This window comes from Hypanus sabinus, chromosome 6 (assembly GCF_030144855.1).
Source record: "Hypanus sabinus isolate sHypSab1 chromosome 6, sHypSab1.hap1, whole genome shotgun sequence".
In the NCBI taxonomy this organism is placed as follows: domain Eukaryota; kingdom Metazoa; phylum Chordata; class Chondrichthyes; order Myliobatiformes; family Dasyatidae; genus Hypanus; species Hypanus sabinus.
The window spans coordinates 135,711,538-135,737,933 of record NC_082711.1 but is presented as its reverse complement, the minus strand read 5'-3'; the positions used below and the strand labels follow the sequence as shown (position 1 = coordinate 135,737,933).

The following is a 26,396-nucleotide window of genomic DNA, read 5'->3' as shown; positions in this document are numbered from 1 at the left end:
TGATTCTTTCTCTGGTTTTTACTGCCCTCTATAGGGCCTTGCAGCTTCCGTACTACACAATGATGTGGCCAGACAGGACACTCTCAAAGGTGCTCCTGTAGAAAGTTGTTGGTATGGAGGCAGGGAATATTGCACACCTAAATCTCATCAGGAAGTTTAGTCACTGCTGTGTCTTCTTGACTAGTGAGGAGGTGTTGTGGGTCCAGGTTAGATTTTATGTTCTGTGCACATCAAGGAATGTTGTGCTCTTCACTCCCTCTATGGCAGAGCCATTGATGCGCAATGGAGAGCAGTCGACCTGCGTCTCCCTAAGGTCCATAGTCATCTCGGTTGTCTTGTCCACATTGAGACCCGGGTGGTTATTTTTTACATCATTTGGCAAGTCTCTCTACCTCCTCTCTGTATGCCGACTTATCATTCTTGCTGATGTATCATCAGTGAACTTGATGGTGCATTTGAGCTGAATCTAGCAGTGCAGCTGTGAGCCAGTAACATGAAGAGCAGCGGGCCGAGCACCCAGCCCCAGGGAGGAGCCAGTGCTCAGCGTGACGGAGCTTGAGATGTTGCTGCCAACTTGGACTGACAGGGGTCTTTCCATTAACGAGTCAAGATCCAGATGCAGAGAGAAGTGTTGAGTCCCACCAAAGGCAGCCTCTGAGGGCTGATTGTGCTGAATCAGCACATGAGGCATATGAGGCATCATTTTCAAGGTGGGACAGGACGCAGTGGAAGGCCGAGGCTATGGCATCAACAGTGGATGGGTTTGAACAGTAGGCTAAGTGGGAAGAGTTCAATGTAGCTGGAAGGTTGGACTTTATGTTACCCATTCCCAGCCACTCAGAAAACTTCATGATTTTTCAGGTCAGTGCTACTCAGTGGTAACTGTTTAGGCCAGAAAATATTGGCTGCCTTGAAGGATGCAGGGACTGTGGACTGTTGCAAGGAGATGTTAAATATGTCCATTAAGACCTCTGCTAGTTGGGCTGCACAATTCCTCAGCACTTGACCAAGTATGTTTTCTAACCCCACAGCTTTGCATGAGTTTACCCTTCTCAACTTGACTGCGGCCAGACAGGGTGCCTGCTCCTCAGGGAGAGGGGGATTTCCGTGATGTAGCACCTTTCATTGTGTCAAATCATGCGTAGAAGGCATTCAGCCTACCAGCAAGGGAGACATCACTGGCATTAATATGCAGGGTAGACTTGTAATCCATTATGGTTTGTATGTCTTACCATGTGTGCTGTGTGCTCCTGGTGTCACAAAAGTGGCTGTGAACTTTCTGTGAGTACTCTCACTTTCCCTTCCTGATGGATTGGGAGAGCAGAGCTTTTGCTGACCATAGAGTCATCTTAACCTCGATCTGAAGGCAATTATTGCCCTCAAAGGGGGATATAAACAGAAATAATCTCAACGGCAGTGACCTCCCTCAGTAAGTACTTCATCATACTTCCACTTCACCATTAAAAACCCTATCTGTGGTAAAAAGTAGGCCATTACTACCAAGGCATTAGTACGCATCAGTTTTTATCGATGTAGGCCCACAGACCTCCTCCGCAGGTCTTACCAGATGTTGCAGCGTTTCTGCCTACCCAGAAGGAGATTAGGCCTTCTAACTGGATGGCCAGGTCTGGAGTGATGTTCTGGAGCCATGTTTCTGTCAGGAGGAGTGTAAGCAGTTCCTCGTTTCCTGCTGCTTCAGACGCATATGCAGGTAATCCATTTTATTTTTCTATCATTCAGCCATTAGCAAGTAGAATCTTTGGAGCACAGGCCTGCAGGGATTTGAGTTAATTCTCGCGTAAATACTGGCGCACTTACAGTGCGTCCACATCCTTGAGCACTGCCTCCCTGAGAAGCTATAGTAAGCTGCGGCGCAGTGCGATTAAGCCATAAGTGTGCAGAGCCTTATGTTATCCAGTTTGCTGGAGAGATAGATTTGCAGATTTTATGTTCTTTATGGTCAGTTGTGTTCCTCGGTCATAGAAAACATGAAATTTCATCATTGAATGGAGCTGGAGAGGCTGCTGTGACCGTGAGCGGTGCCATCTTGGCTCACGGTGAGTAAAAGGGACCATGTGACACCCAAATGTTGTGGCTGATCACTTCATGTCGTAGGGGCCATTAATTTAAACCTTGGTCTCCTGGTCATGACAGAGGTGCTTAGCCTAGGAGTGCGTAATGCACAAGGTAAGCTACCACAGCCTGCCACCTCTAGGGTAAGCTCACCACCAGAGGACAACATCACAGATAACAGCAGGACACTCTTCTTCAGGCAATCAACCCACTTGCCACACACAGGCAAACTGTTGGTAAGCAAATCAGATGTGTGATTCCAAACATAACCTCTTCCTAGGGAAGAATATATAAGCCCAAATGGATATTTTATTGAGGAGTCTATACCCCATCCTGGACTCTGAAATTGTAATGACAATTGGGAAAAAAAACAGCAGAGGCTGGAAATTTAAAATAAAAACACTCATCTATCAGGCTTTTCACTTTTCACATCCGTGGGAAGTGAAAAGGACTTAATTTTCCGGGTCAAAGACCCATTATCATTTCTGCTATTTTAAATTTTCAATAGGAAACGTTAACTCTGTTGCTCTTCCCACAGATGTGGCCTGACCTGCTGAGTGTTTCAAGCATGTTATTTTTTAAAATTTTAATTTATTTAATTGCATAGCACCGAGTATACCCTTCCGGCCCTTCGAGCCATGCTGCCCAGCAAGCCTACAAGCTTGATTTAACTCTAACCTACGCATTTCATGATGACCTATTAACCCACCTGGTAAATCTTTGTACCATGGGAAGAAACCGGACTAGGGGAAACCCATGCATTCCACACAGAAACTCCTTACAGAATGACACTGGAAATGAACTCCAAACTCTGGAACATCCCGAGCTGCAATAGCGTTGCACTAACCAGAACTTGACCACCTTCTGTTTTTATTTCATCTACAATAGTTATTCTGAGAGCTTACTCTAAATCCGAATATTGATTGTGATTCTCCACAGCTCTGTAGCAGGGATTATGAATCTGTACTGGGTACCGTGTCTCTGTACCAGTGGAAGCAGTATGACGCTGGAGGAGGATGTTTAACCCACAGTTTACATGTTGTCTGTCTGCAGAGCAATGCAATCGAACAGTCTTGACCCTGGCCTCACAATCAACCTTGAATTCTATATTTAAGTCCTGTGTCCTGCATTCTTTTGTTGCTTTTCCCTTGAACTACTTTAATATACTGTTGTTTTGGAATTACCTGTTTGGGCATCATGCAAAACAAAGTTTTTCACTGTACCTTGGTTTATATATCGATAATAAACCTATTACTGATAACAAATTACCATTCCCCTGCTCCATTCTCATTAGCTCTGACAATTTTCCCCTTATGCGCCCTTGCACTTCTTGTTGGAACCACTGATCACCTCTGTGGGCATCCCCATAAAAGCAGTAGGTTTCTGGTCACTGTCACTTGTGTAAGGAAGGCCGTCCTCATATCTGCAATGACACGTCCCCAAAACATCATTGGAGTCTCCTAGTCCTCATTGCTTCAATTAATGGAAATAACTTCTCTTTGTCTGCCCTATCTAGAGTTTCAATACTCTTCCACACCTCTGTAAAAACTCCTCTCAACCTCTCCTGCCATAACGAGACCAGAGCAGAAATGGATTTAATAATCCATTTGTTGTCTAACCAGATCATTGTGGGAGTTTAGCATTACTTCTCTTTTCCATCTAGGAACAGGGTTAAAGACCATAGGACATTGGAGCAGAATTAGGCCATTCAGCCCATTAAGTCTGCTCCACCACTTCATCATGGCTGATCCATTTCTGTCTCAACCCCATTCCTCTGCCTTTGCCCCATAACCCTTCCTGCCCTGAGTTATCAAAAATCTTTCAACCTCCACCTTAAATATACCCAGTGACCTGGCCTCCACAGCCACCTGTGGCAAAGAATTCCACAGATTCACCACCCTCTGGCTAAAGAAATTCCTCCTTTTCTTCATTCTAAGTGGTCTCCCCTCTATTCTGATGTTGCACCCTCTGGTCCTATACTCCCTCACTAAAGGAAACATCTGCACCATATCCAGTCTGTCTAGGCCAGTGGTTCCCAACCTTTTTTTGGCCATGCCCCACTTAACCACCTCTAAAATCCTGATGCCCCCTGTGGTGATATATAATTCTTATTATTCAAAAAGTGAACTCCTACTTGGTTTAAACAAGCTTCCAAAGAACATGGCATTCATGAAAGAGAAAAATAAAAGAACCAAAGGACTGTTAAAGTTCTGAGGAAGAAATTACTAAGAAATTGTAAAAAAAGAACATTAAGTGATATTAAAATAATAATAATAATAAATAAAACAATGCCGATTCATTTCTACAGCATACAAAGACAGATACACCGTTTAAAAGAGATGACGCAATGTACACACCTTCACACCACCAAGAACCAAAAGTTACTGCAAAAAGCAGCATTGGCGCGACCTCGTACGAGTTTCTTACGCGTTTGGACTTGTTCATTCGTTCCTTCCTACATCAGTCAATTCATTAATTTAATTGTGAAAGCCATTTGATGGTTGTAATGATGGTGATACACTATATATACTGTATGCTGTAGAAACTCAGTCCACATTGGAACATGTCTGCTGAGCAACCTCTCAGCTGTGTGCAGAAAGAGTTAATCAATCTCTCCGCAGATCACTGTGTGCAGATCACTGCTTCGTTGCTCGCTGACATCTGCACATATTGCCCTCCCTTCTACTTGACCCACTGTAGGGCACACGAAGACATCTCGCTCAGCCGGACCCCTAAATGCTCACCTTCAACATCAAATTGATCTGCTCTCTGCAGAGGATGTGCAAGAAATCTCCTTATTTCATTTACTCTCCACCCCTCCCTCCATCTCTCCCAGATCATATATCACTGCTGATGCATGTTGAACTACGTTTAGACTGGAATTATCAAGGGTGCAGATGCAGTTGGTGGGGACTTCAGTGTCCATCACTAAGTTGGCTTGGTAGCTCTGCTGTAACTGTGAACTAAGTCACCGGAGAGGCTCTGGAGCTAGTGGATATAGAAGTGTTTTATTTAGCAAAAAAACAAGCAACAGGATTCATATTGAGACAGCCATGGAAGAAGAGCCCTGCTCGGAGCAATATTACATGACATTTATATGCTAAAGATCAAAGGCAGCAGCAGAACAATTCTATAGTTACAAAGTATCTACAATGCTTCCTTTGAGCTAAACACCTCCTTCTTTGCACCCACACTCCAGACAGCCAAAATAAATGATAATCAACATTGTCTGGTTTGCAATTAAGCCCAGTCTGCAGCTCCAGGAATACTATTGTTCAGAGCTGTATTTTAAATTCAATCCACAATCCATGTTCAGGTCTGAAGATTGGCTGCTGTTAAAATTAGTATTTGCTATATACCGTAACTCCAGGACACAGCTGCTAGACAGGTTTTGTGGCAGACAGTGAGTGAACCAACATGGGAAAACATATTTGACCTATCCTCAGCAATTTACCTGTGGCTGATGAATGATGACATTGGTGGAAATGATCATTGCAAAGTCCTTATGGAGCCAAATTGCCTGCCTTTACACCAAGGACATCAAAAGCATCAATACAGCATTGGGAGCCTTGGTGTAGCTGAATTCAGCGGGGATCAAGAAGAATGCAATCCAATGGAGATGTTTGCTGATAATTACAAATGCTCAGTCCATCTCTGAATATAAATAGACCATGCTAGCATGCAATGCCATCAATATTCAGGTGCCTGGCATCACCTGACTTGAAATATCTGGTCATCCTTCATTGCCCCTGAAGGTTCCTCAATGGCTCTGTGGGAGTAATTTCAGCACAGACTGAAATAGTTCAAAAATAAGGCTGGCCATCATCTTCTCAAGAGCAAATAGGGTTGAACAATAAACCTTGGTCCCATCATTGATTCCCACATAAAGGATATACAATGACAAAGCAAAACACATTTTTAGCAATCTATGCACAATGTAGCAACTAATTCAACACTGGTCACACCTATACATTCTCTTCACAAACATATCTTAATGACAACTTCAAGATAAACAAAATGACCTTGTTTGGTTTGTAGGAGGCAGAAAGTCCAAAGCAAAGTGGAAAAATACAAAATGAGGATTCAGATTTGCAATATTATCTCCAAGCCGTGGTCTTGCAGCATGAATCAAGAACCTTAACTCCATATGACCCCTTTGTCAAGACAGAACATGTTTCTAACTGCATAATTTGGAATAATTCTTGATCTTACTTTTTCTCAGAAAGGTCCAGTCTAAGTGTCAGGTATTTTTGACCTTTTGTTCCATGGAGGTTCACAGCAGGCAGTCCTTTTAGTAAATTAACCACACAGGAACGTAGGTGAAGGTCTAAATTTCTTTACACTTCATCGCACTCAGCACAGTGAAACCTGGGGCATTTAAATTTGTGAAAAGTCAATTTAAAATAAAAACAATTTTTCATTTCAAGTTGTCTGGATTGTTTGCCTAACTGGGGTGAAATATAGTAACTAGGCTTGTTAGCTGGAGGTCTAGCTGTGAATGTATGACAGCAGTGTGAGACCAATTTGTACTCAGTCATAAAGATTGCCTTTTGGAATACAGGTATGATACAAATGTCACTGAAGCCCTTGTTAAAATCTGTCACACAGGTCTTCATCCATACTAGATTTGACTCCAATCACATTTAACCAGCTTTTGATCTGAACCAGTTGAATAAATGCAACCTTGCTAGTAAACCTGACAGTGAACTAAAAGCAAAAAAATAATGAGAAACGATATTTAAAATAGTCCACCTGAACAGATAATCGAGGTAAAGATGCTAAGGGCATTCAATATGCAATTAATTGACAAATTGGTGCAGTAATGGGCAAAGCCATCTTTAATGATAGAAGTGGGTTACATCAGAAAGAGTTATGAAAGGAAATGGAAACAAGAGGAGGGTGCCTTCAAAGGTCAAATGTCAACACCCAGCCTGACCTGCTGTCTATCCTGCATTTTCTGTTTCTATTTCAGATTTCCAGCATCTGCAGTTTAGATGCAGGAAGTGGAGACTTGGAGAAGGCAAACTGAAATATGCAGAACAAAGAGGGAAGAAATGAAGAGGGAGTGAAAGAATGGAAAATCACAAAATACCATCAATAGGTAAGTCCCTTTGCCATGAGTCTGAGCAGGAGTCTCCCCCCCAGTAACCAGGGAAGGATTTCAGCTCCTGTGACCTGTGGAAGTTGTAAATGTCAGAATAATTTACCTGCAGAGTGTTGACTGGAAAGGATGGAATGGGTGGAAAGTCCATTATCTGTAGGTCGTGCACATGCTCGTTCATGACCACAGCAGGCAGGTAGATGTGACGCGTTTTTGTAGGCATGTAGTGGTCACTGTAATCGTTGTAGAGAAACTGGTGCACAATTGCTGATTTCCCAACCCCTTGCGCTCCAAGGATTGCTATTTTGAAAGTTGTCACCATGCCGTTGTAGGACACTTGGTGCAGATGGGCTGAGGTCATGCATATTCCAGGGGCTGCAAGTCAGATACTCCCAAGAAACATGGTCATACAATTCCAGTTGGCCTGCTCCTGGAATAAGAAGGAGAGACTCTTCATCACTCACACATGAAACAACAACACATACAGTATATTAAATGTGTTCTCACTGTAATTAGTCACATGAAAATAATTTGCAATGATTACTTCCGACAAATTGAGAGAATGTGGGTTGGAACCAAATGATACTGATTTGGTAGGACCAATAGGAATTAGATTATCAGCGCATTTGAGTGTTAGTATTAAGTTGCAAACTCTGATTTACAGTGTTCACAACTTCATATTGACACAGTTACAGTTCCCCAAGGCTTTTCCCATCCTTATCCAAAACTGGAACCTTATAGCCTTACCTGTGGGGCAATCACAGAGCAGGGACACAAGCTGTCCGTGGAAGGGAAGGAAGCAAAAGACAATTATCTCCTGCCCTTCACTCAAGCATGCTACAGGTTCCACTGGCTGAGAGATCAGAAGCATATTGTCTTCTTGGCCTCTCTGACGAATAGGTCCCACAAGGTAATGTTACAGTAAAGGAAGCAAATGAGAACTTTCACAAGGTGAATCACACTCTCCTCCATCACATCATGCCATCTCAACAAGTAGACACAAGATGTAAGACACAGGGCACTTTAATGTCCACTCCATCTCCCTTCCTCTTCAAAGCTTATAACACATAGCAAAGCCTCACAGCTTCAGTGACCAAAGTGCAGTGCTGGTTGTGTGGAGTTTTGCCTGGTTACTGTGTGGGACCTCTACAGCTGTTCCAGTTTCAACCCAAATCCCAAAGGTACGAGCTGGTAGGTTAATCGCCTCAGTAATTAACCTTCTACTTCCTCTTCATTTCTTCCCTCTTTGTTTTTCTGTATTTCAGTTTTGCTGGTGCAAGTGGGGGGAGTGGGAGGGTGAGGGTCGATAGTTTTATTGCTGCTTGTGCTTGGGAGGAGAGAGGAGTCTTTGGGGTCTTGATGTCTGTGAAGAGTAAAAGTTTGATGTTGTATACTAAATATACATTTTCTGACATTAAATTTGAGCTTTGAACCACTGAGCTATATAAATTGCCCCTAGTTGTAGGTGAGCAGTAAACACTTGATGGTTGGCGTGGGCCCTGTTCCTGCACGATGATACCAATTGTGAGAATGTCTATCCTTAAACATCTACAGCCCTTCCATGCCTCACCCCAGGAGGGCAACTGGCTCAGTTGTTTGAAGAGGGGGCAGTCATGATATAGAAATACCCTGAAACACAGGAGATGCCGACACATGCATTAGAGGCTGAGGAAACCTGATAGGATTCCGAGAGGCATCGAGAGTCAAGATTGATTTCTCAGACACTGGAGGATATAAGGCAAGAGGGCACAGTTTAAGGGAGATGCATGTGGAGAGTTTTTTTAGACAGATGATGGTGGGTGAATGGAAAGAGTTGCTGGTGTGGTGGTGAGAGACGATACAACAGTGGCATTTCAGAGGCTTTTAGACAGACACATGAACATGCAGGGAACGGCGGGGTATGGATCATGCACAGACAGAAGAGATTTAGTTCATGTTGGCACTGAGTTTAGCGCGCACTTTGTGAGCTGAAAGGCCTGTTCCTGTATTGTACAGTTTTATGTTTTATGGAAGGAGCCCCAGCTGAGTTGAAACAATGCTGCCTGCATCCAGAATAGTACTGAGCTCTGTAAGAATTGTTGGAGCCACACTCATCCGAGTAAGCGAAGACTGTCCCTTCACTCTGCTGACCCGTGCCTTGTATGCTGTGGTCAGGACTTTTGGGTGCCTGGAGGTGAATCACTCAGCCTCCGACAATCTTGTGTAGCCACAGTATTTATACAGTAATCCAGCTAAATTTCTGGACATTAGTGACCCCTAGAATATTGATGGGGGATGATCAGGGCAGGCGTCATCCCCATTAGATATTGCCAGACAAGGTCCTAAGCAGTACCTGTAAGCAGTTTGACTCCAGTAGGGACTGAAGCCAGATGCAAAAGGCCAGAAGACCTCAGAGCATAATCAGGCCATTCTGTCCATTGAGTCTGCTCTCTCATTGAAATGTGACTGGTTTATTTTCCCTCCCAACCCATTCCTCTGCCTTCTCCCCATAACATTTGATGCCCTTACTACTTAAGAACCTATCAACTTCTGCTTTAAATATTCCCAATATTTCACAGCCACAGCCATTTATGGCAATGAATTCCGCAGATTCACCTTCCTCTGGCTAAAGGAATTCCTCCTCATTTCTGTTCTAAGGGGGCAACCATTTTTTTCCTGAAGCTATACACTCTGGCCTTAGATTCTCGCACTACACTCCATGTCCACTCTCTCTAGGCCTTTCAATATTTGATAGGTTTCAATGAGACCACCCCTAATTTTTCTAAACTCCAGTGAGTACATTGCCAGCGCCAACAAATGCTCCAGCTGCAAGGTGAAATTATAAAGACTCTGCAGCAATCTCATCGGGAGAAGAGTGACTGAAACCCTGCTCCAGTTGGGGCAGGGTGAGCGTTAGTGACGTGTATCATTAGAGGGTCCCTGGGCAATTAGAGGTGTCACCGGGTGGGGGTGTGGGAAGAGGATGACTGGGTGGGGGTGTGGGAAGGGGGGGACCAGGTGGGGGTGTGGGAAGTGGAGACTGGGTGGGGGGGGAGACTGGGTGGGGGGGGAGACCGGGTGGGGGTGCGGGAAGTGGGGGAAACTGGGTGGGGGTGTGGGAAGGGGAGTAATGAGAGGGGCCATGGGTTTTAGTCCATGTTGATTGGGTTTCAAGTCTTCACTGAGTGACTTCACTTCTGACAGAGCCATGTTCCCTGGCTCGGATCATGTCTCAGTGACGAGAGAGAAGCTCCTAAATCAGTCGTTACCAAGCGAGAAAATGCATCTGGTGAAATAGCAATGGCAAGGTGATGCATAGATTCTGAAAAAGGTAAAAATTGTGAGGAGGAAGTAGTAGACATTTGAGTTGCTTCTCATTTGGATAAATCACCTGGCTGAGATCAAATACATGCTGGCTTATTGCTGGAATGTAAAAGAGTTAAGTGTAGAGGCCCCTAACATCTGTGGATTACAGGAATGTCTCTGGATTGGAAAACCGCAAAGGCTATACCTTTGTTATTTCCTTGGACAGTGGATGTTTTCATGTGGACAGAATACAAGCAGCTACCATTGGGCAGAAGACGTGGAACCTGACGTGCCACACCACCAGCTTCAGGAACAACTACTTTCCTGTAACTAACATGTTGTTGAACTGACCTGCGCAGACCTGGCCCTACCTCAGCAATGGAACACTGTGGACCCCCTCTTGCACTGCCATTGTGTTTTCACAGCGATTCTGCAGATGCTGGAAATCTAGAGCAACACACACAAAATGCTGGAGGAACTTAGCAGGTCAGGCAGCATCTATGAGGAGGAATAAACAGTTAATGAGATCCTCTTTCTATCCTTCACTGCTTGTTTTGCACTACTGTCTAGTTTTGTAGAGTCTTCACTGTATTGTATAATTTACATTTTCTGTGTTGTCTGACATAAGTGCTTGTGGGGCTACTGCAAGCGTGCTTGCATTGTACCTTTGCCTCACTGAACTTGAGCAGTTGTCAATAAACTCATCCTGACTTGAGACCAGGCCTGTCCCCTCTCGAGAGTGGAATAATGAGAGGAGATCCTATTCAAACACACAATTCCTGGGGCTGAAAAGACAGGTGCAGCTGTGATGATTCCTCAGACGGCATTGTCAGAATCAGCCGCCACAGTTTCATAATAAATTCAAGATTAAGGTGAGATAAGTATTCTGTTACCCAGAGTGGGACAAGTCTTTGGAATTCTCTGGCCAATGGGGAGGTGGAGTCTGATTCACTGAGAGTTTTCAGGACAGGCTTTATAACATTAAGGAAATCATGGGATAGACAGTAAACGTAGGAAATGCCCCAAGGGACAGTTCAGCGATGTTATTCACTGGTGGAACAGTCACTAGAGGCTTCCATTCCTTATGGTGTTGGGATAAACACCACTGACTATAGATCCCTCAGGTTATCCTCAGTGATGGGAATATTTCTAGAAAGAATAACCACGGGCTGAATTGTCGGTCGCAAAATTTGATTAGAGAGCACCAACTTTGATTTAAAGGTTCAAAGGTTCATTTTATTATCAAAGTATGTCAACAGAATACAGCTTTGAGATTTGCCTTCTCCAGATAGCCATTAAGTATGGATAACCATAGAAGTATTTGAAAGGAAGACATGAAAGGCAGTCATAAATTCATGGAGAATACCTGACCTAGGAGGTCGTCATTCAGGCCATAGTGTTGTGCTGATCAGGAAGCAGTTAGTCCCACCAGGTCTGTAGTCTTCAAGGACACATCCAGGTAGAGTTAAGCAGTGATCAGAGTGTTTGCCTCCACCAACTCCAATTCTACTGTCTAATCCTGCACCTTCTGACTACATATGGACATTGTATTCTATATCCTGTTAAAGGTCATGTGTTAAAGCTGAATTTCACAGCTTCTTGTGAGCTTGCAACATGCATTAACAAACGAGGATATTCCATAACCTTCACTATGTGGACAGTCTAGTGCTTGGGTCATGGCTTTAACAAGTTCACCCCTCATTTTTATCTTCAAAGATTATGGAATTATTGAATTAATCTTTTCTGGTTTTGCAGCACTGTAAAATTAGACAGCACAAGAACAGGCCCTTCAATCTACTGAGTCCTTGCTGATCACAGATTATACCAATTCTACACTAATCCCATTCTTATTCTTCCTATATTCTGCTCATTCCTACCTCCCTGAAGATTCTACACCAGGGGCAAATTACAGCAGCCATTGAAACTACCCACCATTAGATTTGTAGGATGTTGGAGGACCTTAAGGAGCCCCACGTGGTCATGCAGTTCTTCCATAGGATTCAACTTGGGTCGCTGAGCTGTGAGACTGCAGTTCTACAAGCTGCATCGTTGTGGCACACTCCAAATCCCTGGACAACAGGCAGTGAACCTTCAAAGCAGACCCTGTAAGGAAAGTTTATTTTGCTTTGGATTAAGGGACCAAACTTCTATAGTGTATCAGTGTATGGTATCACCCAAGTTATAAATGTATACTTGTATCTAGGCTTCACTTTTTTTACTTCACCCAACCATTTGTAATAAAAACTAACCATGTTAAGTTTCTTGATGAATCTGTGCATTAACTTCACCTCTGTCATGTGCAAGTATGTAAAATCCCTGGCATCCCAACATTTACTGATCTCATTTTTAATAAATGGCTTGTTTTTCCATTCTTATTGAAGGTGATTATACTGCATCTGCCACCTCCCTGGCCACTGATTTCACTGATCTTACTTTGCAAGTCCCCTGGCCGACACCTCTCCCCTCTCATTCCCAGTCACATTGAGAACCACTTCAGCATGCAGAAGAAGATGTCATTTGCTGAAATCAGATTCAGTCTCCTCAAACTGATTACTGTTGTAAGTTGGATGACTGCCAGCAGCTTTGAAGGCAATAATTCAGTGAAGGAGATAATTTGATGAACAGAAATCCCTTGTGGTTTAAGATATCATTTGACCTTTTGATTGGATTTCATCTCTACAAATCACCAGTCACCCTCTGACCACAGAAACCTTGCATTCTGTGCACTTCTAAAGCATGGTGATGAAGGAGAATTTCACCACCTTTAGGCAAGCTTGCAACATGCACTGGGGATGGTTAACCTAAACAGTTGAAATCAGTGTTTGGGACACTGCTTGGAGCATGTTATTATCTATCTGATACAGAGGTGCACAGACCCCTTGCTTACTGGTATTGGGCCATGGCATAAAATAAGTTTGGTAACCACTGAACGAATACAATTTTTGTTGGTTTACTGGCTATATCTGGTTAGAAACAGGAGAATGGAGAAATAGCACAGTTTTTGCTGTGCTGCAATTAAGAGCTCAATTCACCTTCATGAAACTTGTATACTGTTGTAATTTGTCAGCTCTTCAACCAGTAGAGAGAGAAGGAGTGTTAGGGTTTGGCTCAAAGGAGGCTATGGCTCAAAAGACTCCGGGTTAGCTTCTCTCTCTTTGCTCTCACTCTTACTGTATCTAGTACAGTAAATGGCTGTAGTGTGTACTTCATGGTGGATGTTGGAGTCCTGGGAGACCCAGAGTCTCCTAGGGAACTACGTCTGCGTGAAGTGCTTCCAGCTGCAGCTCCTTGAAGACCGTGTTAGGGATGTGGAGCAGCAGCTGGATGACCTTTGGCTTGTAGGGAGAGTGAGGAGTTAAGTGATCAGAGTTACAGGGAAGTAGTCACCCTGAAGTTGCAGGAGGCGAGTAGCTGGGTGACTGTCAGGAGAACTGGAAATGTGGATAGGCAGTTAGCGCAGAGCACCCCTGTGGTCATGCCCCTCAATAATAAGTATACCGGTGTATCATTTTGGATACTGCTGTGGAGGATCACCTCCCAGGGGACTGGACCAGGTTACTGGCACTGAGCATGCATCTGTGGTGCAGAAGGGAAAGAGGGAGAAGAGGGGAGTGGTAGTGATAGGGGACTTGTCAGGGCAACAGACAGGAGATTCTGTGGACGTGAATGGGACACGCAGATGGTGTCCGGGTCAGGGGCGTCTTGGATCACGTCGACGGCATTTTATAGAGGAAGGGAGAGCAGCCAGATGCCCTGGTACATACTGGTACCAGTGACATAGAGAGGAAAAACAATGAATTCCTGAAGAGAGAATTTAGAGAGCTGGGCAGAAATCTGAGAAGCAGGTCCTCCAGGATAGTGATTTATGGATTGCTCCCTGTGCCACATGCTTGTGAGGGTAGAAACAGGATGATTTGGTAGATAAATGTCAAAGAGAAGCTGGTGCAGGGGGCAGGGCTTCAGGTTCTTGGATCATTGGGATCTCTTCTGGGAGAGGTATAATGTACAAAAGAGACAGGTTGCCCTGAACCTGAGGGGGATCAATATTCTCACAGGCAGGTTTGTTAGAGCTGTTGCGGAGGGTTTAAATTAATTTGGCAGTGGGGCGGGAACCGGAGCGAATGGACTCAGAATAGGGCAGATGGTAAAAAATAGGGTGCAGTCATACTTTCAGGAAAGGGAGGCACATGATAGGACAAAATTGCAGCCAGCGGGGTGAGTATCAGTGCATCAGGGATGCAGAATCAAAAAGGGTAGCAAATGCAGCACTCAGACTGTCATATCTCACTGCACAGAGTATAAGAAATAAAATGGATGATCTTGTTGCACTTTTACAAATTGTCAGGTATGAAGTTGTGGCCATCACTGAATCATGGCTGAAGGATGGTTGTAGTTGGGAGCTGAATATCCAAGGTTACATATTGTATCGGAGGGATAGGAAGGAAGGCAGAGAGGGTGGTGTGGCTCTGCTGGAAAAAAAAATGGCAGAAAATCAGTAGAAAGATGTGACATAGGATCAGAAGATGTTGAATTCTTATAGGTTGAGTTAAGAAACTGCAAGGGAAAAGGACCCTGATGGCAGACATATATACAGGCCTCCCAGCAGTAGCTAGGATATGGGCCACAAATTACAAAAGGAAACAGATAAGGTGTGTCAAAAGGGCAATGTTATGATAGTCATGAGAGATTTTAACATGCAGATCAACTGGGAAAACTGGGTTGGTAATGAAGCTCAAGAGAGTGAGTTTGTTGAATGCTCTTTAGGGCAGTTTGTCATTGAACCTATTAGGGGGTCAGTTATACTGGACTGGGTGTTATGTAATAAACAGGAGGCAATTAGGGAGCTTAAGGTAATATAACCCTTAGGAGCTAGTGATCACAATATGATTCAGTTCAACTTGAAATTTGATAGGGAGAAAGTAAAGTCTGGCGTAACAGTACTGCAGTAGAGTAAAGGAAACTACAGTGGTCTGAGAGAAAAGTGGCCAAAGTAAATTGGAAGGAGCCGTTGGCAGGGATGACAGTAGAGTAGCAATGGTGTGAGTTTCTGGGAAAAATTAGGAAGGTGCAGGACAGATGTATTCCAAAAATGAAGGAACACTCTAATAGCAAAATAGGAGAACTGTGGCTGACAAGGGAAGTCTAAGCTAATGTAAAAACAAAAGAAAGAGCATGCAACCAAGCAAAAATTAGCAGGAAGATAGAGGATTGGGAAGCTTTTAAAAACCTGCAGAGAGCAACTAAAAGAATCATTATAACCTTTCCCTCCTCCTTAGTCCATAACACACTGTACACCGTCTTAACCACCCATTCCACTTGCATGGCAACTTTGAAGGCCCTGTGGCCTTGGACCTCAAATCCTGTTTCTCCACTCTGCTAAGAACCCTGCCATATACTTTGTATTCTGCTTTTCAAATTCAACCTTCTGAAGTGAATAACTTCACACTTTTCTGGACTGAACTCTGTCTACTACCTCTTGGCCCAGCTCTGCATCCTGTCTATGTCTCGTAACCGGCGACAGCTTTCTACACTATCCACAGCACTGCCAACCTTTGTGTCATCTGAAAGTTTACTAACCCATCTGTCTAGTTCCTCATCCAAATCGTTTATAAAAAGCACAAAGAGCAGGGGTCCCAGGACAGATCCCCATGGAACACCACTGGTCACGGACCTCTAGGCAGAATACTACCACCATCTGACCTCTGTGAGTTAGCCAGTTCTGAATCTACACTTCCAAGTTTCCATGGATCCTATGCCTCATGGAAAGCTGTGTAATGTAGTCATTCTGAAGTTGTTTACAGGAAGTGAAATTTATGGACCAATTCAAAGGCATAGAATCAGGTAGAGAGCATCGTTCATGGGGAAGTCATCAGGAAAGTCCACTGCCATCTCTCAGATGGAAGAATGAGAAGGCTTTGAGAGGAAGGATGAATGGACTGAGATCCAATCTTTATTCACTGGCCATTTAAACACTGTCCACCCAGTTAAAACCTACAGTTCCTGGACATGTCCTCCACCCCTTTCTGAACATGGGTCTTTCCCCTGTCCTCTATCTTGATGGACTCAGGCAGCTCCATCATGGACACTAGCCTCCCCAGCATCCAGGACAACTTCAAGGAGCAATGGTTCAGAAGGGCTGCACCCATCATTAAAGACCACATCACCCAGGACATTCCCTCTATTCATTGCTATCCCAGGGAGGAGGTAGGGAAACCTAAAGGCCCACACTCAACGATTCAGGAACATCTTCTTCCATTCTGCCATCTGATTTCTGAATGGACATTGAACCCATGAACACCACCCCACTACTTTTTTTTACATTGCTTATTTAATTTTGTGTATATATATATATATATATATTTACTGTAATTCATGATTTTATTACTGTGGATTGCAATAGACTGCTGCCTTAAAAACATCAAAATTTCATGACATATGCCAATGATATTAAATCTGATTCTGATTTTGATTCTAACTCTGACTCCCTTATCTTGGAAGACTGGAATATTATAGGGAACACTCCGTGGGTTTCTACAATGAGGATGGGATGATCTCATGTTATAGGGTAAGGGTATTAGGACTGAGATGGAGAAATCTCTTCATGTGGAGTGTGTTGAATCTATGGAACTTGCTACATCATAGCAGTGTGGAGGCCAAACAGCTGTAAACTTTAGAAGAGAGAGAAATATTTTTAGGCACATAATGTATTTCAGGACCTGGGGAGAGAGTGGGAATGTGGTATTGAGGTAGGTAGTCAGCCATGGCTTTAGTGAATGGCAAAGCAGGGTTAGAGAATGCAACAGCCGACTCCTGTTCCTATTTTCCATTTTTTATATTTGCCATCTCATTATTACTGCAGATAGAAGCCACCAATCTAGATCAGTATACTCCTGACCTAGTGTCAAAGTCTCAGTAATGAAACATCTGGGGAACAGGGAGCATTGTGCCTGATGCACAGGGGTAAGGCAGGAGGCCAATGTGTGTGAAACGAGGGGGCATCCAGCCCAGGTAAACAGAAATCAAATTTGGCAAGCAACATTTTAACAAAACAGTACCCTGGGCTGCAAGAGGTAATAATCTGAGAGAGTCTAGTACATTTCCACAGGGCAAGGCAAGCACATCAGAGTTCCTGGGCAAGAGAGTAAAATGAAGCATAAAAAGCAGGTTCGTTCATTCATTTGTTTCCTATAAGTTAGGCAATCATAGTCTTGACCATGATCGTTCTTGGCAAATTTTTCTGCAGAAGTGGTTTGCCATTGCCTTCTTCTGGGCAGTGTCTTTGCAAGGCGGGTGACCTACGGCCATTATCAATACACTTCAGAGGTTGCCTGCCTGGCATTGCACAACGAAGACTTGTGATAGCATCACCTGCTCATATGACCATCCACCACCTGCTCCCATGGCTTCATGTGACCCTGATCAAGGGGCTAAGCAGGTGCTACACCTTGCTCAAGGATAATCTGCAGACTAGTAGAGGGAAGGAATGCTTTACACCTCCTTTGGTAGAGATGTATGTCCACCCTGCCACCCCACGCAGATGACTGATGTAAATCACTCTATTGTTACAAGTAAGAACCTGGTTTAACATAAAGGCTCTGAAGGGAAGTGGAAATTGAAGTAACGAGAGGACATACAATATGAAAATAGTCTGACAGCCAACCCCTAAATCATGCATATTCATATATTTGAGGATGGGTGGGACTGATTAGCAACACAAAATTAGTTCATTGCCTGGAGGCAGAGGGAGCAGCGAAGTACTTAATGAGTATCTGTCTTTACCAACGGCAGAATTCTGCAACTCCAAGTGGAAAAGGAGAGAATAGATAAGAAGGAAGTACGAGAGAGAAGCTAGTTTTATTTAACGAGAAGTGAAAAGTTATACAGCATAGAAACTGCCTTCAGCCCTTCAGACCCATGCCGCACATCATGCCTATCTAGACTAATATCCCACTAGCCTTCATTAATTTCATACTTCTCTCATTCAAATGCCTCTTAAATGTTGTTATTGTTGTTGCCTCTAGAAGCTCATTCCAGATACCAACTACTTTGTGTGAGCTTTTTACCTCTCAACACCCCACCCTTTGAACTTCCCATCTTTCACTTTAAACCTATGGCTTCTTGTTCTAAGCACTTTTACTGCGGCACTACAGGCACCACCTATGCACCCTGTCCCTTCTGAGCCTCCGCCATTGCAGGGAAAACAACACTCAGCCTATCCAACCTCTCCTAGTAACCCAAGACCCCCCAAATCAACCAATATCATTGTGAATCTTTTCTGCACCATTTCTAGCTCAGCCAAATCATTCCTGTAGATGGATGTGGTCAAGGGGATACATTGGATGATTCAGAAGACTCTCATTTCCAGAGTGCTGAGGAATGAATCTTGCCACCACATGAAATTGTTGATATCACTAACTTGCATACATTAGATATGGATGCTGTGTAGGCAGAAGGGAATGGTTTAGTTGAGTATCTGATAACTAATTTAATTAGTTTGGTGAAACTTTGCTGATTTCCCTGCAGTGTAGGAGGTCAGAAGTGACATGATAGAGGCATATAAAAATTACAAGAGGCATTAACAGTGCAGGTAGTCAGAGTCTATTTGCCCATAGCAAGTGTGTCTTAAACAAGAAGGCATAGGTTTGAAGTGAAATGTGGGAGGTTTAAACAGGGTTTGATGGATGAAACAACATGGGAGAGGTAGTAATAGGGTACAAAGAAATGGCAGAAGAACTCAGTAAGTATTTTGCATCAGTCTTCATTGTGGAAGACACCAGCACTATGCCAGAAGTTCAAGAGTGTCAAGGACAGAAGTGAGTGTAGTTGCTATTACTTAGGAGATGGTGCTTGGGAAGTTGAAAGGTCTGAAGGTAGATAATTCACCTGGACCAAATGGACTACATCCCAGGGTTCTAAAAGAGGTAGCTTAAGAGATTGTGGAGGCATTAGAAGGGATTTTTCCAAGAATCACTAGATTCTGGAATATGTCCAGAAGACTGGAAAATAGCAAATGTCACTCCACTCTTTAATAAAGAAAGGAGGTGAAGACAGGGAATTATAGACCAGTCAGTGATTAGGAAGATGTTGTTGTCGTTACTAAGGATGAGTTTTAAGGATGTTCTGAGGCACATGATTAAAAAGGCCAAAGTCATCATGGATTCCTTAAGGGGAACTGTGTTGGAAGTCGTAGAGGAAATAACAGGCAGGATAAACAGAGAAGAATCAGTGGATGTTGTTTACTTGGACTTTCAGAAGGCATTTAACAAAGTGCCACACATGAGGCTACTAAACAAGATGAGAGTTCATGGTATTACAAGAAAGGTACTAGCATAGACAGAAGTCTGGCTGACTAGTAGGAGGCAAAGAGTGGGAATAAAGGGAACCTTTGCTGGTTGGCTACCAGTGACTAGTGGTATTCTGCAGGTGTTGGTGTTGGGACTGCTTCTTTTCACATTGTATCTCTAAGATTTGTATGATGAAATTGATGGCTTTGTGGACAGGTGTGTGGACAGAATGAAGACAGGTAGACGGGCAGGTAGTGTTGAGGAAGCAGGGCGTTTGCAGTTTGGTAGATGGAATAAAAGTAAAATCTATTTTATAAATGGGGAGAAAATTCAGAAATTAGGGGTACAAAGGGACCTAGGAGTCACTGTGTATAATTCCTTAAGAATAACATTGCATTTGCCTTCCTCACCACCGATTCAACCTGCAATGTTAGCATGCATCTCGGGAGGACTAGAATACAAAAGCAAGGAATTGTGATGCTGAGGCTTCATAAGGCATTTGTCTGACTGCACTTGGAGTATTGTGAACAGTTTTGGGTTACTTATGTAAGAAAGGATGCACTGCTATTGGAGAGGGCCCAGAAGAGGTTCATGAGAATGATCCCTGGAATAGAAGAGTATAACATATGATAAGTATTTGATGGCAGGGGTTAGAGTAAATGACTGAGCCCGTGTTTGGGAATTGCTCTCAAACTGGAAGCTGGGTAGGGATGGCAGGAAGTGACAGAAAAGACAGAGTTAGTGAATGGGAGATAGCTTTGGGTGATAGGAGTTGTACAGTGGAAGGCAAATGGCAGGTTCGTAGCAAACAAAAACATAAGCAGTGAACTGAATATCATGGTGGCTTGTCATCCAGTGATGAGGGAAAGAAGAGTTTAAAGTTTTGGATGTGGGCCTGTTTCTGATATCAATCCAGTCAGACCACCAAAGTATTTGAAAAGACAATTAGGAGATACGGTGTGCTCAAAACCTTTAAGAGATGGGGTACTCTTAGTATCTTGTAAAGATAGTAAGCAATGTGAGAAAGCTATGAAGTTAAAAGCTGTGGGAGGAAGGAAAGTAACCTTAAGGAATTATATTGAATGACAGTGGCTTTGGAGAGTAATCTCTGGGGTACCTCTGGTTGTATCCATGGACCAGGTTAAAAATAATTTAGTTGTGGGTACCAAACACTTTAAAGGATTTTATGGTGGAGTGAGAACAGATCAGTGTTGATTAAATTTGATGAGAAAGGTTGCCAGATAGCGCTAATTTTGGTTATGTGAGTTATATGGTTTGAGTCTATGTATTATCCCCTCTTAGATGTTTTCAGTGCCAGAAGTTTGGCCATGTAGCAGCTGTGTGTAAGTGTAAAACATGGTGTGGTCGATGTGGAGGAGAACATGATTACAGCAATTGTGGAGAAGGCGTTAGGCTAAAATGTAGCAACTGTGGAGGGGAAGTACAGTGTGCTTGGATAGAAGGGCATATCTATCATATGTATATCATATCAGAAAGTACAGAAGACAGTTTCAATTAACTGAAGTTTGTCACTTTCACACCAGACATGGTAAATTGTACAGCATGAACTAAAAGTAGAATAGAAAAAAATTAAAATTATATTAAAAGCTGCAAAAATAGAGATAAATGACTTAATTCTAGAAGTTATTAATATTGCTTTACAAGGATGAATAAATAATATTCAGACTTGAAAGGAGGGTTTTAAATTGTTTTTCTAATCTTACAATAGAATGCTAGAAGTCTGGTAGCTCATGGACAAGAAATAAGAAATTTACTGAAGATTTACCAAATAAGCCTGATATTAGATGTGTACAGGAAACCTGGTTGAAATCTTGTTTAAGTTTTAAGATCCAAAGTACATTTATTATCGAAGTATATATGCAGTATACAACTCTGAAATTTGTCTTCTCCCACAGACAGTCATGAAACAAAGATACAAGGCTATGTTGATATGAGATACAATTGGAAAATGGGTAATGGAGAAGGGGTGGCTACCTTTGTTGAAGTAAGATAGCACATAGAACTATGGAAATTGGAGTTGTTTAGGTGTCAATTGAGGTTGAAACTTAGGGAAAGGATAGTAAAGTACAGATGATAAATTTCTATAGGCCATGTGAAAGGTTAACACCTGATATACTGGAAAGTGTGGGTGAAATGGGAAAGCTAAGGTGTGGTGTAGTAGTGACACAAATGTGAATGGGACTGGGGTGAAAGACTTTCTGGAAGCAAAGTGCTTGGTGTGCTTGAGTGATGATAAATGCGCAAGGATAAATCTATTTAATAACACTGTTTCTGCTATGGACCTTACACTGGTATCTGACGATATAGGAAGTGTGTGTAACTGGGAAGTGTATAATGACAGTGGGGAGTAACACACACAAAAAGCTGGGGGAACTTAACTGGTCAGGCAGCATCTGTGGAAAAGGGTACCGTTGATGTTTCGAGCTGAGACTCTTCACCAGTCCTGATAGAGGGTCTCGGCCCAAAATGTCAACTGTTTTCTTTCCATAGAAGCTGCCTGGCCTGCTGAGTTCCTCCAGCATTTTGTGTGCGTTGCTTGGATTTCCAGCATCTGCAGATTTTCTCTTGTTTTGTTTCAACAGTGGGGAGTGATTTTTTTCCCCATTATCAGTACAATGGAATTAGATGTGCATCAGAGGAAAGGTTCTCATATCCCCAGACTGAATTTTAAAAAGGCAAATTCGGATGTACTTGATGATTTATGTGAAAGTAGATTTCCTGATCTTTAGGTTTTGGATGATATCGAGTTGAGTAATAATACCTTGAGCTCTGCACTCAACTCAATAGCTGAGGAAGCAATTCCCACATCAATAGAAGATAGTAAAAGGAAAGGTGTTCCCTGGTGGAATGAAGTTTTTAGGAAAGTTAGGCTGCGTTATTTATCTTTCATTCAATATAAAGAGCTAAAGTTATAGTTAGAAAAGTAGTGAGAAGGACAGAAAAATGTATTGGAGAACATGTTATGATAGTATTGGGAAAGAAGCGGAAGTTTGGGGTATGATACAGAAAATGGGGGGAGTTAGAAATCTTGATGCATTACCAGTTTTATGTAATGGGGAGAGGTTGCAGTTACAGACTTTGAAAAAGAACTATTAGCTCAAACATATGTTAGTGCACATAGTTCAGCCAATTTAAGTAAACAGGAGAGGTCTTATTGAGGGGCAGTTTTAGCAAGTAATCCTCAGATTGCTGAGAAAATAAAATCTTCCAGATCCTGCTTGGATGGTGAATTTACATTTTCTGATCTTATAAGGGCTAACAATAGTGCTGGGCTGACATTACTGGGAAAGATGGTAGTTGTGCTAAGTTTGGAATCTGATATTCATAAGGCACAAGTTAATACTCAATCTGTGGTAGCAGGTTTTTTGATATCGAGAAAGATTATGATATGCTATGGACACAAGGATTGCTGCTTAAACTTCAGAAGATGGGGATAGGTGGTAGAATGTTTAATTGGATTCAAGAGTTTTTATGTGACTGGAAGATACAAGTTGGGGTAGGATCAACATATTCTCTAAGGAATATGAGATGAAGAATGGGACTCTACAGGGGAATACTTGTAGCCCACTGTTTTCTAATATTATGATTAATTATATTTTGATAAATGTTGGCTCAGATGTTTCCAAAAATATGCTGATAATGGTACTGTGTGGAAGTGAGGCAGGAATATAAATTATATTGTTAGGAAAATGCAGCCAGTAGAGGAATGGGAACATCAGTGGGGGTTTAAAGACTCACGTTATTTGTTTTTCTCAAAAGAACATTACATCACAATTGATCTCACGTTATTTGGTAAATTAAGACAAAGTATCAATATTCCCATCTGAGATGATTGCTATAATTTTAGCCTTGGAGTGGAGTGAAGATGTATGCCCTGGTAATGCACTTCCATGCTCTTATTTGTTTTTGGTTTTGACATCTATTAAAACAGGTATGTAAAACTGTAGACCAGGTATTCTTCTTGAGATTTGACAAAATCTGCTGAGGCTCCAGGGTCTAGTCTTGTACACTCAGTTCTTATGGGTCCCTGCCCATGTTGGGATTGAAGGAATTAAGGTGACGGATTTATAGCCAATCAATCAGTTAAAATTAAGGATGTAAATGTAGTGGTGCCTTTGCATAAAGGGGAGGTGAAAGCCATATTTAAAAAGTCTATTTGATCACTGTGGTAACAAAGTTGGTATAAGGAAAAATAATGTCAGCATTTATAAAAAGTTCAGAGGATGGAGGGAACTCAACTGGGAGATGGGTATAACAGGAGGGAAGGAAACATACTTACATCTTTATGCATTGGACATACTACATTAAATAATTCCTTGTTCAGAATTAATATGCATGGTATGGGCATTTGTTGTGCAGTCGTCAAGAAACGGTGTAGCATACAATATATTGTTTGAATACAGTTCCTATGAAGTGCAAAGAAAACATCGACTTGCTAAATTGAGATCTTTGGGGTTGACATGATTCAATATAAAAAGTTTGTTAGGTATCACTGCCAGCATAATGTCCTTAGTTATGTACTTAAGATAAGATGAAATAAAACTTTATTTATCCCGAAGGAAATTATTGTTCCAATGTTGCTCAGTCAGAAATATATACTTTAAAATACAAAATGTAAGCATTGAGGTAAAAAAAGAATACAAAATGTGCATTATAAAGTAATAGTGCAAAATACAGATCTGCAATGGAACCATATACTTATATACTAAAGGAGGAGGAGTTGTAAAGTCTTATAGCCGTAGGGAGGAATGATCTCCTGTGGCATTCAGTGGTGCATCTCAGTGGAATCAGTCTATTACCAAAGGTGCTCTTCTGTTTGCCAACTATGTCATGGAGGAGGTGAGAGGGGTTGAAGCTTCAGCAATATCCTCCTTTCAGCCACAACCACCAAGGAATCCAGCTCCACCTCCAAAGCAGAGCTCACATTAGACTTTTTGAAATTATTTGAGGTTTTCCAGGAGGGTGGAAATTTAGTGATTATACTCCCTATCTCTTTGCTCCACACTCCAACTCAGTAAGAGGTGGTAATGCACCTTATGTTCATCTGCCAACCACCTTTTCTAGAAAAAGAAGAGAAGAAGAAGAAAAAGCAAAAAGAAAGAGAAGAAAAGAGAAGGAGAAGTAGTAGTAGTAGAAGTGTTTGATGGCTCTGGGCATGCACTCACTGGAGTTTAGAAGCATGAGGATGGGAAGATCTCATTGAAACCTATCAGATATTGAAAGGTCTAAGTGGAGTGGATGTGGGAAGGATGTTTCCTACAGTAGGAGAGTCTAGGACCAAAGGATACAGTCCTCTGGGGAGGAATTTCTTTAGACAGAGGGTGTGAATTTGTGGAATTCATTGCCATGAATGGTTGTGGAGACCAGGTAATTGGGTATATTATTATATATACAAGGAGAAAATTAGAACACCAGAGGTGCAAAGGGACTTAGGAGTCCTTGTGCAAGACTCACAAAGGTTAATTTACAGGTTGATTCTGCGGTAAAGAAGACAAATGCAATATTGGCATTCATTTCAAGGGGAACAGAATATAAAATCAAGGAGGTAATGCTGAGGCTTTATAAGACACTAGTCAGGCCACTCTTGGAATATTGTCAACAGTTTTGGGCTCCATGTCTCAGAAAGTATGCATTGTCATTGGAGAAATTCCAAAGGAGATTCCTGAGGATAATTCTGGGATGGAATGTGTTAACATATGAGAAGCGTTTGGCTGCATTGGGCCTGTTCTCAGTGGAATTTGGAAGAATGTGGGGGTCGGGGGTGGGTTCTCATTGAAACCTACCGAATGTTGAAAGGAGTAGATAAAGTGGATGTGGAGAGGATGTTTCCTATGGCGGGGGTATCCAGAACTAAAGGGTACAACCTCAAAATTGAGGGGTAACCCTTTAGAATAGAGGTAAGGAAGAATTTTTTTTAGCCAGAGAGTAGTGAATCTGTGGAATGCTCTGCCACAGACTGCTGTGGAAGCCAAGACTCTGTGTATATTTAAAGCAAAAATTGATAGTTTCCTGATTGGTCAGGGCATCAAAGGCAGATGCAAGAAGGCAGGTGTATGAGATCAGCCCTGATGGAATGGTGGAGTAAACTTGATGAGCTGAATGGCCTAATTCTGCACCTATGTCTTGTGATCTTATATTTAATGTGGAACTTGATAGGTTCTTGATTAGTAAGCATGTCAAAGATTATGGGGTGAAGGCAGGATAATACATCAACCAAACTGGATTGGTGGAGCAGACTCGATAGACAGAATGGCCTAATTCTGCTCCTATGTTCACAAAAAGTAGTTGGTATCTAGAATGAGCTTGCAGAGAAGATGGTGAAAGCAGTAACAATATGCCTGTTCCTCTTCTATGTCATATTTAATTATATGAAGTAGAAACAATGAGGAGGACATAATATTAGATGACTCGAATGAATGAGAGTGTACTGTGCACAGCATATACCTATTTGGTTAAGTATTTTGATTAATTTCTATTAATTAGGTCATAAATTACAGCCTTTAACATAATGTAGGCACCATGGAGATATAAAACGCCAGGTCTTACATAGTAAAAATCAAACAGCTACTTAATAAATTTTATCACTTAATACTAAACCATCTAGAATTGCACCTTAAGATCATGTTCATTAG

The 26,396-nt window shown here is 42.3% G+C and overlaps 1 protein-coding gene across 1 annotated transcript in view; it reads right to left on the bottom strand.

Moving 5' to 3' along the window:
* The window catches only part of LOC132395082 (ras-like protein family member 10B), a 113,677-nt gene extending 106,181 nt beyond the window's left edge, over window positions 1-7,496 (bottom strand). The window contains exon 1 of the mRNA XM_059971395.1: window positions 7,281-7,496. Coding sequence (XP_059827378.1) covers window positions 7,281-7,496 — 216 coding nt within the window. The remainder of the gene's footprint in view (window positions 1-7,280) is intronic.
* Window positions 7,497-26,396: the final 18,900 nt, after the last annotated feature.